General features: G+C 37.2%; 2 protein-coding genes across 2 annotated transcripts; both read left to right on the top strand.

Annotated features, from left to right (window-relative positions):
• Nucleotides 1–6: 6 nt before the first annotated feature.
• Nucleotides 7–6,182, top strand: LOC107567971 (syndetin-like). Its single transcript, XM_016253791.1, has 3 exons — nucleotides 7–110; nucleotides 4,964–5,153; nucleotides 5,798–6,182. The coding sequence occupies exons 2-3, from the start codon at nucleotides 5,007–5,009 to the stop codon at nucleotides 5,915–5,917; spliced, it is 267 nt and encodes an 88-aa protein (XP_016109277.1). The 5' UTR covers nucleotides 7–110; nucleotides 4,964–5,006; the 3' UTR covers nucleotides 5,918–6,182.
• A 1,155-nt stretch (nucleotides 6,183–7,337) lies between these two features.
• Nucleotides 7,338–9,209, top strand: LOC107567970 (syndetin-like). The gene is made up of 2 exons (XM_016253790.1): nucleotides 7,338–7,522; nucleotides 8,156–9,209. The coding sequence occupies exons 1-2, from the start codon at nucleotides 7,376–7,378 to the stop codon at nucleotides 8,273–8,275; spliced, it is 267 nt and encodes an 88-aa protein (XP_016109276.1). The 5' UTR covers nucleotides 7,338–7,375; the 3' UTR covers nucleotides 8,276–9,209.
• Nucleotides 9,210–14,147: the final 4,938 nt, after the last annotated feature.

Raw genomic sequence — 14,147 nt, 5'->3', positions numbered from 1 at the left:
TTTAACCAGAGACTGGGAGATGTGTCGAAAATAGTTCGGATTCCTCTGCCTGTGTCCAATGTCTTATGGGAGCACTGCATCCGTCTGGCCAACAGGACATTAGTGGAGGGGTAAGTGGGCTACCAAGCTGAACCAAATGGGTGTGGATGTCTATAAGACCACCTGCTCTTAGATAAATCTCCTACCACAGAGTGTTTTTATTGGAGTACTGGCCATCACAAACCACTCAGCCCTTTCCCAAACAAAGAAAATAGCTTGCAGGAGCAGTTGGATCACATACAGGTCCACGGAGTTCAGCAATGGCCAAAGAACCTCCCATTACTGTGGCAATACCACTTCACTTTGGTAGTATTGATGGAACTAGGTTTTATAGTGCTTTCTAGTTTATTTTATAAATCCTCTAATGATTTAAACCCATTTATCCAGTAAATTTACCTTTAGCCATTTATTTCTCCACTTACAGTTCTCATTTACAAAAAGTATTTACCTCTCAGCTTCTCTTCAAGGATTTGCCTATATTGTCAAATATTATAAATACTTGATTAAATATTAGATATTACTTTGCCAAATTGTTGTCGCAGAGTTTCAGTTCCTCCTATTGAAAAGCAACCACAGAATATGGCGTTGTCACCATCTTGCTTGGTATTTTTGGTATTGCGCTGTATTTGGTGTGCCAAACACAGAACCTCACTTTCAGGCCAAAGGGCTCAAGTTTAGTCTCTTCAGACCACAAAATATTCTTCCAATAGATTTCATGTTTTGTCACATGGCTTCTAGCAAATTCCAGGCTGACTTCATGTTGGCTTGTCTCAAAAGTGACTTTCTTCTGGCTGATCTCCCAAAGAGGCATAAGACGTCAAATGCTTGCTGTTGTCTAGACAGTTTTCCCCCTTTCATTCAAACAGTTCTGGAATTCCATGTAGTCCATCTGGCATCTTGGTAATTTTTCTTACAAATGCCCTGTTTGTCCAGTTGCTCGGTTTTTTAAGATGGACTGACCTTAGAAGTGTTTGGGTTGTGCCACGCTCTTTCCGTTTTACTTTAATCGACGTAAAAGGTTAAAAGCTTTGCCAGTCTTTTTAGAACCATCTATTTTCCTACTAACAACTTCTTGAAGTTCCTCAGGCAGATCTAAATTGATTAAATCTTCTCACAAAGTCAGTGATATTTATGATACAAGAAAGCACAAGTGAACACTGGTGGATTTGACATGAGTCATTGTGAAATATTATTACAACTTTAAGTAATTATTTTCAATTTTAATATATTTTAAAATGCCATTTATTCCTGGGATGGCAAAGCTGAATTTTCAGTAGCCATCAGTATCACTTGATCCTCCGAAAATCATTTTAATATTCTAAGTTGGTGCTCAAGTAATGTTTCTTTTTATTTTAAGTGTTGAAAACCGTTATAGTATTGCTTGATGTTTTTGTGTAAACCATGGTACTTTTTTTCAGAATTCTTTAATAAATTATATATTTTCTACAATTTTCTTGTTCAACTTCCTTCAATAGTATATTCACTTTTAAAGCAAATATCTGACAAAAGGCAAATGCACTCATAGCCAGATGCTTTTAAGCCACAGCTACAGTATATGCATTAAAACAGCAAATCTGAATGAAAGGTTTAGTTTCTCCTATTTTTTTATTCCTCTGCTTAAATTTGTGGATTGTTTTTATGAGCAAGAAGAGCTTTTGGCTTTTTCAATTATGGCTTGGCTGGCAGTGATTGTTTTGAGGGATGCAAACCCTTTATCACTGGGGACTCGTGGGTGTGCGAAATCTTGTGCTACGTGTTGATGATATTTGATTTAAGACAAGAAACACTGAGATTTTCAGCTGCCTCATCGATCTTGTGTTTGGAACAACTCTCGTCATTGTATTTACGTGTAGTGCTTTTCCCCATTTTTACCTTTTTCCTGAGGCATGCTCCTACTGTAGATATTTTAAGCATGCTTTAGTTCTGTGAGGATTCATCAAATCTCAGTAATGATTTTGTGCCATGAGCAGAATGCCTTTGTTGCTCTCAAATAGCTGAATATATAAATCCATCAATGTTGTTTAATTTCTTCGTATTTATTTTTTCTTCTTGTTTCCTCTTCTTGCACCCATCTGCTTGTCATTAGTCGAGAGCCGGATTATTGTAAATGAACGTCAGGGAAGTTTGCACGGCACAGTGTGACAAGCAATTTAGAATCCATGTCTTCTCCAAAGAGCTGGTTGTCAACCTGTCTTCCATCACTCATTCCTTACCCCAGTATGTTATCTTCAGTGTGCTGGCAATCTTGAAGCTCACAGACCTGTTGAGAACCTCTTATACTCGTCACCCCCTCAACATAATGGAGATTTGCTGGGAGCACATTTGACATGACTTTACAGGCACCTCTTGACTTCAGAGAGGTTCTTCATAGTAAAGCTTCACTGTAGACATCTGGATTTAGTCACATGTGAGAATAAAACGTATCAGAATATTGCATTTCTCTAGCCATGTAATCCATTGATTATTCATTTCTATAGCTCAGGAGTGCATAAAGAAGTAATCACACACTGTCCAGAGATGAACAGGCTTTTTTTAAACAACTGAAAAAGCCCACGATAGAGTGCGTAACAACAGCGCAGATGTACTGATGTGGAATGACCGTATGTTCCCAGAATATCTAAGAAACTCTAAAGAATCTTCTACAAACTCATCACTCCTGTATTGTTCAGTCCCATCTGGGCTGCCACTGGCCAAATGTGTGGTCCTCTATAAAGTCTGCATACTCCATTTGTACAAAGTGCCACACATTAAGACTCAAACACCCCAAGGACTTTAAGCTATTTAGTATTTACCCAGGAGCTGGTCATTGTTGCTGGATAAGCAGGGGAAGTGAGCATGCACAATTTAAAATCATAGGTAGATAATCAGTATGGTAATGATTTATTTTGTCAATTAATTCATCAGATATTACTAGGGTAAGGTTTAGGGTTTCAGTAAGATCAGCTTGTCATAATCCTCTGATTTCAGAGGTAGCTTAGGTCTAGGACTGCGATTGTTTAAAAGGATGTTTTTTGCCAAGACAGAATATATAGTTGATAAGAGCATGGCCCAGCATAGATTGGCAAGCACCTCCTGGCAGGATTCAGCTGTACACCTGCATCATAAGGTCAAGGGCCACTTGTTTGAAAATGGCAGAGCACAATCTTTGAGGGCAGGTTGTTTGAAAGAAGTGTTAAAGAGGCTGTCTGAGTGTAGCTGGAGCAGTCTGTATCCGCTATCTTCACTGCTTTTTCTGCCTGTGCAGTTTTGCTCAAAACTGAACAGTGATTGTAATTGCAGGGAGTTAACGCTCTCTGTAATCATCACATGTTCAGGTAGACAGCATCCACAGCATTTTGTAAGCTGAGAAAATTACTGTCGTCCTATAGCTGATTAAATGCTGGGATAATTCCCGAAACATTAATAATAATCATGAAATGCCAAAAAAAAGTAAGTTGTGAACAAATGTGTTTTACTTGTTTAATGTTTTGCAACTATTTTATAAAATAAATCAGTAAATTAATTTTAAAATGACAGTCTATGATAGAATTCGCTGTGGTATGGTGTATTAAAATAGTGTGTTAAAAGTATGATCTTTTGGTATTTGAATCCGAAACCCTTTTTCTCTCCCACAATGTTTATCATCACTCTACCAGCAAGCAATGATGCCATTAAAATGTTTTTGTTTTTTTAAGTTTCCTGTTTATAGTGTATTTATTGCATTTTTTTTTTACTTCATTTTATCTTTGATTTTACATTTTTTTATTTTTTACCCGTTTTATTTTTACATTTATTTATCATTATTATCATACACACATACTACCATTCTAAATGTTGGAGTTAGTACATTTTTACACATTAAAATGATCAAAAGTGACCGTAAAACATTTATAACTTTACAAAAGTTTTCTATTACAAATCAAAGCTGTCAAATCAAAATTCTAAATGGCCCCTTAGCTAATTCATCCTAGCACCAACTCTAATGATACCCATTTCAGCCTCTCTTTTTTTCAAGTAGTCAAGTGCCAGTGCCAGTGCAGCACCGAGTTGCATTCCAAATCATTGCCGGCCATCAAGCAGAACGTGACAAGAAGAAAGGAAGGAGGCAGGGAAACAGAGGGATATATTGGCAGACTGGATATACTCAATAGGCCGAGCAACATCTTTCCCCTCACAGAAAGTAATTACACCACTGTCAGCCAAAAAGTAAACAGGGGTGTCAACAGCACTGAAATCTGCGTGGATGCTTGTTTGCCTTGGATGCAGCTACACTGTAAATCGATGATTTGGTTGTGTTGGATGCTTAGGGCTCAGGACTGCAAACCAAGACCCACAAGCTGTACAAATCAAAAGGTGTCAAACTGAGCAAATGGCAAATTTGACCAAAAATGGCCCTCAGCATTTGGTGTCTCTTTACAGTCAAAAGCGGATTTGTCTTTTGGCTTAAATGACACATCCCACGGTCTGTCTCAATTATTATTTAAGCTGAAAACCAGATATGTGGAGCATCTATGCCGATTTATTATTTTATAAATATGCACCCCTATATTTTAACATTTTTATCACGTCTTTACATTCAGAAGGGGACCTAGAAACAAAAATTATGATCTCAGCTATTGTAAATCTTGTTATAAGATTAGAAGACTTGATTCTGATTGGTCAATCACTGCATTGTTGCTCTATTTATTGATGTATTCTTATTGACATTATGGTGGCCTAGCGGTTAGCTAGGTTCCAGGTTCGATTAGTGGTAGGGCATAAGGTTACATGTAACCCGTAGAGTTACAAGCACCATCGTGCTCGCGAGCAATACACTTAACCTGAGGTTACTGCAGGGAACTGTCTCTACAATTAATGTAGCATAAACTGTCAACAGTTAATGAATGCCCTTTATCTGTTTGACGTACACTCACCTCTGCTCTCCTTCTCTCCTGCTGTCTGCCAGCTATGCAAATGTGAAGAAATGCAGTAATGAAGGACGTGCGCTGATGCAGCTGGACTTCCAGCAGTTCCTGATGAAGCTGGAGAAGCTCACCGACCTCAGACCAATTCCAGACAAGGAGTTCGTAGAGACCTACATCAAGGCATACTACCTTACTGAGAATGACATGGAGCAGTTCATCAAGAACCACAGGGTAAGATGGGTTACACCTGACAACACAATGTAGGCAGGTTGTTAAAAGGTGCTAAATAGGTTTTATAGATTGCTAAATGCTTTGAAATGGCAAATTCCTACAATCAAAACAAAGTCAAGTAAAAACACATCAAATCAATTGCAATCAAGACTAAATGAACTCAAAAATATTAAATATTGTTATACCAATACATAATAACGAACTATATGTGTCTCCCTATATATTTTACTATGTGAGAAGTTTGTAGTGATAATACAAAAATAATAATAGTTTTGAATTGATTCATTAAAGCATATTCAAATTTGATCTTATTCACAGAAAGGAATCAAACTTACCAAATCTGGCAATGTTTGTTTCTGAAATTTAAATCAGAGATCTTTTTAAAACATCCCTGTATTAAAACTTTAGTTCTTGCAAATGACTATCTCAAAGCTAATCTAATTTAATATCACCATCAAAACCGTTGTGACAATGTTTTTTATATATCATGCAGCACTAATTGATTCCTATTTAAATGTTAAGAAAAAGCCCTGTGACGCTGCTTAGTAAAGCATGTCATTCAAGGCAGGCTTTAAGTCCTCATTAAAATGATGTAAGGCATCTCTAGTAGAGATTTATCACGAATTTGTTTTGTGTTTGACCAGGAGTACTCTATGAAGCAGCTGACTAACCTGGTCAACGTCTGCCTCGGGTCCCATATCAACAAGAAAGCGCGACAGAAACTCCTCGCAGCTATTGATGACATTGACCGGCCGAAAAGATAAATAAATGTCACCAAACTCCACACAAAACACACACACACACACACACCTTCACTGTTACTTGGCCAGTATCTATTATCATGCACGACCTGCATTTTTTTAACCATGTAAACGTTTGCAGTTTCTGTTTACATTTTATTACGAATGTAAGCAGGACGTGCTCTGACTATGTTTAAAGCGGTCATTTGAATGGATAATGGATAATGAAGGCGTTATTAGTATCACTTGAATCACAACACAAATGAATGACTCATGCGCTATCATAAACATAGCTGATTATCATACACACATACTACCATTCTAAATGTTGGAGTTAGTACATTTTTACACATTAAAATGATCAAAAGTGACCATAAAACATTTATAACTTTACAAAAGTTTTCTATTACAAATCAAAGCTGTCAAATCAAAATTCTAAATGGCCCCTTAGCTAATTCATCCTAGCACCAACTCTAATGATACCCATTTCAGCCTCTCTTTTTTTCAAGTAGTCAAGTGCCAGTGCCAGTGCAGCACCGAGTTGCATTCCAAATCATTGCCGGCCATCAAGCAGAACGTGACAAGAAGAAAGGAAGGAGGCAGGGAAACAGAGGGATATATTGGCAGACTGGATATACTCAATAGGCCCAGCAACATCTTTCCCCTCACAGAAAGTAATTACACCACTGTCAGCCAAAAAGTAAACAGGGGTGTCAACAGCACTGAAATCTGCGTGGATGCTTGTTTGCCTTGGATGCAGCTACACTGTAAATCGATGCTTTGGTTGTGTTGGATGCTTAGGGCTCAGGACTGCAAACCAAGACCCACAAGCTGTACAAATCAAAAGGTGTCAAACTGAGCAAATGGCAAATTTGACCAAAAATGGCCCTCAGCATTTGGTGTCTCTTTACAGTCAAAAGCGGATTTGTCTTTTGGCTTAAATGACACATCCCACGGTCTGTCTCAATTATTATTTAAGCTGAAAACCAGATATGTGGAGCATCTATGCCGATTTATTATTTTATAAATATGCACCCCTATATTTTAACATTTTTATCACGTCTTTACATTCAGAAGGGGACCTAGAAACAAAAATTATGATCTCAGCTATTGTAAATCTTGTTATAAGATTAGAAGACTTGATTCTGATTGGTCAATCACTGCATTGTTGCTCTATTTATTGATGTATTCTTATTGACATTATGGTGGCCTAGCGGTTAGCTAGGTTCCAGGTTCGATTAGTGGTAGGGCATAAGGTTACATGTAACCCGTAGAGTTACAAGCACCATCGTGCTCGCGAGCAATACACTTAACCTGAGGTTACTGCAAGGAACCGTCTCTACAATTAATGTAGCATAAACTGTCAACAGTTAATGAATGCCCTTTATCTGTTTGACGTACACTCACCTCTGCTCTCCTTCTCTCCTGCTTTCTGCCAGCTATGCAAATGTGAAGAAATGCAGTAATGAAGGACGTGCGCTGATGCAGCTGGACTTCCAGCAGTTCCTGATGAAGCTGGAGAAGCTCACCGACCTCAGACCAATTCCAGACAAGGAGTTCGTAGAGACCTACATCAAGGCATACTACCTTACTGAGAATGACATGGAGCAGTTCATCAAGAACCACAGGGTAAGATGGGTTACACCTGACAACACAACGTAGGCAGGTTGTTAAAAGGTGCTAAATAGGTTTTATAGATTGCTAAATGCTTTGAAATGGCAAATTCCTACAATCAAAACAAAGTCAAGTAAAAACACATCAAATCAATTGCAATCAAGACTAAATGAACTCAAAAATATTAAATATTGTTATACCAATACATAATAACGAACTATATGTGTCTCCCTATATATTTTACTATGTGAGAAGTTTGTAGTGATAATACAAAAATAATAATAGTTTTGAATTGATTCATTAAAGCATATTCAAATTTGATCTTATTCACAGAAAGGAATCAAACTTACCAAATCTGGCAATGTTTGTTTCTGAAATTTAAATCAGAGATCTTTTTAAAACATCCCTGTATTAAAACTTTAGTTCTTGCAAATGACTATCTCAAAGCTAATCTAATTTAATATCACCATCAAAACCGTTGTGACAATGTTTTTTATATATCATGCAGCACTAATTGATTCCTATTTAAATGTTAAGAAAAAGCCCTGTGTAAAGCATGTCATTCAAGGCAGGCTTTAAGTCCTCATTAAAATGATGTAAGGCATCTCTAGTAGAGATTTATCACGAATTTGTTTTGTGTTTGACCAGGAGTACTCTATGAAGCAGCTGACTAACCTGGTCAACGTCTGCCTCGGGTCCCACATCAACAAGAAAGCGCGACAGAAACTCCTCGCAGCTATTGATGACATTGACCGGCCGAAAAGATAAATAAATGTCACCAAACTCCACACAAAACACACACACACACACACCTTCACTGTTACTTGGCCAGTATCTATTATCATGCACGACCTGCATTTTTTTAACCATGTAAACGTTTGCAGTTTCTGTTTACATTTTATTACGAATGTAAGCAGGACGTGCTCTGACTATGTTTAAAGCGGTCATTTGAATGGATAATGGATAATGAAGGCGTTATTAGTATCACTTGAATCACAACACAAATGAATGACTCATGCGCTATCATAAACATAGCTGTGGCTAAGCAACCGTGTTCTTCTGCCATATTTCCCTTTTTGAGGAATTTGTGCTGGATCTGCATTTTTTAAATGATACCAAGATTCCCTCTAACACACTGAGACTCCATCTCTGACACTTTACACAAAAAGCATGTGCGTTCCTTGTCTGGTTTTGAAAGGTCACTGTCATTTCGCTAGCTGTGCGTCACTGGTCTCGCCCTGTTACAGATTCCAGAGACATATTGTAGTGTTGTTGTCATTTGTCATGAAACACATTTGTGCAGGAATGTGATTACTTATGTTAATAGTAATAATAGAGCAAGACTCTAAAAAAAGACCTGAAACCTTCCTGTTAGAAAGTGATAAAACAATTTATTTAAGATACCGTACGTCTGAAATGCAGAGAAACTGTATTTCTCCCGCTAAAATGTGTTGCTTTGTTTGTGGTTACTAAATTGTGTAATACTATTCAGCTGTACCAAGTTGAAGGCAAGGTCGTACAATAAATACGCTAACATTTTTGTCATGCGAATGATATTTTATAATTAGTTTCATCCTTTTTTCCTTTTTTGTGGTATGAAAACTTATCACAATACGCCAATGTATTCAGTCCACTAGTCGACATTTTAATACATTTTGATGTTCAAGTGTGCTGAATCCTCACATTAAAAAAACATATTGGCTGAACGCAAGCTGTGTGCTCAGTGAAATTGAAAAATGTCGCTGATCTGAATCCTTGAACATGCCTCTGTTTCCCGCTCTAGTCTAGCTGTTAGAAGTTAGCGTAGGACTGGACTCTCCCTCCGGACTTCTCGTAATACAGTCAGCAGAAGAAAAACTCGCCACCATTTATAGAAACTGCTCGGATATTTTTAGAGCAGCTTTGCTGTTTTATTTTATTTTTTTGTCCGAGTACACCACATGCTCCACTTTAGTAGAAGCTCATTGATCTACAGTTAGCTTATCAGCACATTACGAATCCTGAATTTTTATGTGTTTTTAAAGTTCTTTAACAACTTTCCACAATGGCATATTACCCTTCAGGTATGTTTTTTTCCCATGCGCTGTGCAGTTCCCTTTAATCCGCTATAGGAAGTGAAGCTTTAGCACTAATTAATTGGCTTCTCTTCCTCATGTTGTGCTGCACTTTAAATAGCCTGCTTGGGATGGAGAGTATGTATTGATTTGGCCGTGACTCATTGTGAGTGGGAGGCATTTTTATGGGTTTTTTAATGGCCAGCAGGGGGGCCGTCTGGAAACCATTGTGTTCTAAAACATCAGAGGACCACCTGAGAGAACATCCTCTCTCACACCTTCATAACCATGCATAGCAGTTTATCATTCACTGAAATATGGAGAGTTTCTCCTATGAACTGGCAACACATTCATATTGCAGGTAATTTCATCCTGTGCTATTTTTGTTATTTTATTTTATTTTACTAGTAAAATAAAAATTAACTAGTCCGATCTACTAGAAAGTTCAAAAACAAACAACTGTAGAGGGTTCTCTTTCCTCAAATAGCTCTCAATTATCAAATAAAACCAATTCAGCTATTTCATAATGCAAACATTAAAAAAAAAAACTCTATTAAAAAATGCTTATTGTAAACCCACCCATATCAGCATGACTGCCTGCTTCAGGTTCTGCAATATTTTGACACGTTCAGCATTCTGCACTGAAAATATAAACTATCACAAGAACAACACCATCACATTTGCATATACTGTATAATAATTGCAATTTATCTTCTTTCTAACATCTGTTTGTATAGTTTATTATGGTTGGTCTTCTTCCTTGCATACATTTAAGCATCTATAGCTGCCAGAATCAACTTCTAATACCTAATTTTACCTAAAAAGCCAGTACTGTTTTTTTTCTGCCTTGCCAGTCCAGGAAATGCAAATGTAGTTGTATCTGTTGCAAGTAGTTATTTAAGTAGTCATTAATGTACACACAGCACCCCATATTGACAGAAAAACACAGAATTGTTGACATTTTTGCAGATTTATTAAAAAAGAAAAACTGAAATATCACATGGTCCTAAGTATTCAGACCCTTTGCTGTGACACTCATATATTTAACTCAGGTGCTGTCCATTTCTTCTGATCATCCTTTAGATGGTTCTACACCTTCATTTGAGCCCAGCTGTGTTTGATTATACTGATTGGACTTGATTAGGAAAGCCACACATCTGTCTATATAAGACCTTTCAGCTCACAGTGCATGTCAGAGCAAATGAGAATCATGAGGTCAAAGGAACTGCCTGAAGAGCTCAGAGACAGAATTGTGGCAAGGCACAGATCTGGCCAAGGTTAAAAAAAAATTTCTGCTGCACTTAAGGTTATGAACTGGCAACACATTCATATTGCAGGTAATTTCATCCTGTGCTATTTTTGTTATTTTATTTTATTTTACTAGTAAAATAAAAATTAACTAGTCCGATCTACTAGAAAGTTCAAAAACAAACAACTGTAGAGGGTTCTCTTTCCTCAAATAGCTCTCAATTATCAAATAAAACCAATTCAGCTATTTCATAATGCAAACATAAAAAAAAAAAAACTCTATTAAAAAATGCTTATTGTAAACCCACCCATATCAGCATGACTGCCTGCTTCAGGTTCTGCAATATTTTGACACGTTCAGCATTCTGCACTGAAAATATAAACTATCACAAGAACAACACCATCACATTTGCATATACTGTATAATAATTGCAATTTATCTTCTTTCTAACATCTGTTTGTATAGTTTATTATGGTTGGTCTTCTTCCTTGCATACATTTAAGCATCTATAGCTGCCAGAATCAACTTCTAATACCTAATTTTACCTAAAAAGCCAGTACTGTTTTTTTTTCTGCCTTGCCAGTCCAGGAAATGCAAATGTAGTTGTATCTGTTGCAAGTACTCACATTAATTGAATAGATTCTGACACATTTTGCAAAGCCGTCTGTGTTAATTGATGTCATAAAGTAAGTATGCTGTCTGCTTTGCTTAAAACAGAGTTTGTACTTCATGCTGTTTTATCAGAGGAGATTTATCACGATGTTCTGGCTATAGCGTTTCATTACTGTTATGGCTGGTGTGCTGCAATTCCTCCACGGTGAACCTGCTTGAATCACACCACACTCAGGCATGTGCTCCTGATCAAGGTTGACTTTTTCACACTTGTTTATTTTAGATATCTATGCTTCACTGGTTGTTGATACTTCATCAGCACCATCTATTTTTGTGTACCAAATATTGGTGTTGCAGATGAACATGAATATTTTAATCAAGTTAGATGCTGATTATAAATCCCTCAAACCCCTTTACTTAACCTTAGGTCTCCCACATTCTGTGTTGGAATTGTTTTAAAATATATTATTTGTGTTTGTAGTTCCTACCTAAAGTGAATCTTCCCCAAAAGCACAATGGATTGTGGGCAATATTAGCTGTTAAAGGGATAGTTCACCCAAAAATGAGAATTTTTGTCATCATTTACTGAACAGAAAAGAAGATATTTTGAAGAATGTTGGTATCCAAACAGTTCACGGCCATTGACTTCCATAGCCTTCCTGCCCAGAGACAGGTTTGGAACAAACTACAGGGAGAGTAAATAATGACAATTTTCTTTTTTGGTGAACTATCCCTTTAAGGCCTTGTCCACACTAATACGTTTTCATTTGAAAATGCATCTTTTTCTCTCTGTTTTGGCCTTCTGTCGACAATGAGATGGCGCTTTTTGTAAACGCTCTCCAAAGTGGATAAATTTCAGTTTCACTAATAGGAGGTTTTACGCATGCGCAGCAAGGTGAATTTGGCGTTTTCCTACATTTTAGTGTGGATGAGAACATTTTAGAAAATGTTTAAAAATTCTAGTGTGGACGGAGAGCGTTTTGAAATGAAAACAGCGTTTTCAAATGTATCCGGATTAATGTAGATGCAGCCTACATATGGATCTGAACTTTGAATTTTTACCGGAAATAGCAGACCTTCAGAGTACCATTGGGATGCTCATTTCAACCTACTACGATTTGGGACACATAATTAACATTTTTAATACTATTTAGGATGGATAGTATGCTAATTGTAATGTGGCAAATATTTTCAGACACCAAAAAGTGTAGTTTAATACATTCTGCCATGTTTAAGTAATCTTCAGTTTTCTTAAACTGTGGGGCTCTGAGAATCTCAGATCTGTCTATACTTTGTCCAGTGCCACAAAAAGTTAATTGGGGAAAAACAGGACCATCAGTAAAGATCAACAGGCTTAAAATTAATTAACACACCAGTCCCTTTTAAAGTCACATGGACTAATTACCCTGAAGCCTTGTCATTTTTCTGATTGTCTTGTTTTTCTTAATTGACCTTTACACATCAACAGCTTCATAGCGTTGAACCCAATCTCCTCTGACATTGTAAATGATTTCATAGCACAGAGTTACTCAATTATTAGCAGTGACATTTTCGTGATGCTCACATCAGCCGTTCTTCAGCTCTAGTGGTGCCGCACTGTCACTCAGCGAAGCTTTTCTTTGTCGTATTGAGACATCTGAGGTGACTGATTCAGTTATATACAGTATGATCGCTTGCGTTTACATGAGCGGCCTGGGAATTCATGCCAGGACTTATTGAATCTTATTGGTCCCATGGTGAAAGCCACATTCTTACATAGCTGGATTTATATCCCATGCACAGGTGTAGTGAAAAATTTTCCAAGCTTTGTCTTCCTTCTCAATCCATCTCTCTGTAAACAAAGAACACGGGGAAATGTGAGCACCGAGCACCCTGAAGGATCTGCGCAGGTTGCCTTGACAACACCCCCATCATTCTGTTTCAGGAGCATCTCACCATGGTAGCAGGATTACAGGCTAGACCGACTCGCCGCCACTTGTTTTTTTGACTTTTGTGGGTCAGCGAGTTAGTTTGCTTCTGTTTACATGCTCATTTCTACTTCTTATAGTGCGAAGAACATTTGAATAATCCAAGGCTGCATTATAGTGTACATTAATCCAGATACAATTGCAAATTCACCTTTTTATCTATATTTTGGCCAAAATGAAACACAATGTTTTTATCCAGTGAAACCTGAGCATTTTGAAGACTCTCTCACAAGTGGAAAACATTTAAAAATGCAGTTTTCACATTGTTGAATGGACTGTGAAAATTTAGGTATTTGAAAATGTTTAGTCATGTGATGTGTATTGTACCAATAGATATCTCTGTTTATACCATTATGTTCCTGCTATGAGTTGCTAAAGATACACTCTTAAAAAAAAAAAGGTTCTTTACTGGCATCTGTGTCAAGTCAAGTCACCTTTATTTATATAGCACTTTTAACAATACAGATTGTGTCAATGCAACTGTACAGCATTAAATAGGAAAAACAGTGTGTAATAATGCAAAATGACAACAGTAAACACTCAATTTCCTGTTAAAGTCATCATTGATTCAGTGACGTCAACGCCCAGCTCAGTTCAGTTCTAGTAGTATCTGTGCATTCAAGTTGACGATATCGCTGGAAATTTCCCCAACTAAGCATATGTGGTTCATGAAGAACCTTAACATCCATGGAATCTTTCCATTCCACAAAAGGTTCTTTGGATTTTTAAAATGTTTAAACTTTACTTGAAGCCTAAAT

Source organism: Sinocyclocheilus grahami, unplaced genomic scaffold (genome assembly GCF_001515645.1).
Source record: "Sinocyclocheilus grahami isolate Dianchi unplaced genomic scaffold, SAMN03320097.WGS_v1.1 scaffold1202.1, whole genome shotgun sequence".
NCBI classification, from domain to species: domain Eukaryota; kingdom Metazoa; phylum Chordata; class Actinopteri; order Cypriniformes; family Cyprinidae; genus Sinocyclocheilus; species Sinocyclocheilus grahami.
The sequence above is the reverse complement of the archived record's forward strand: the minus strand, read 5'-3'. Positions and strand labels throughout refer to the sequence as shown.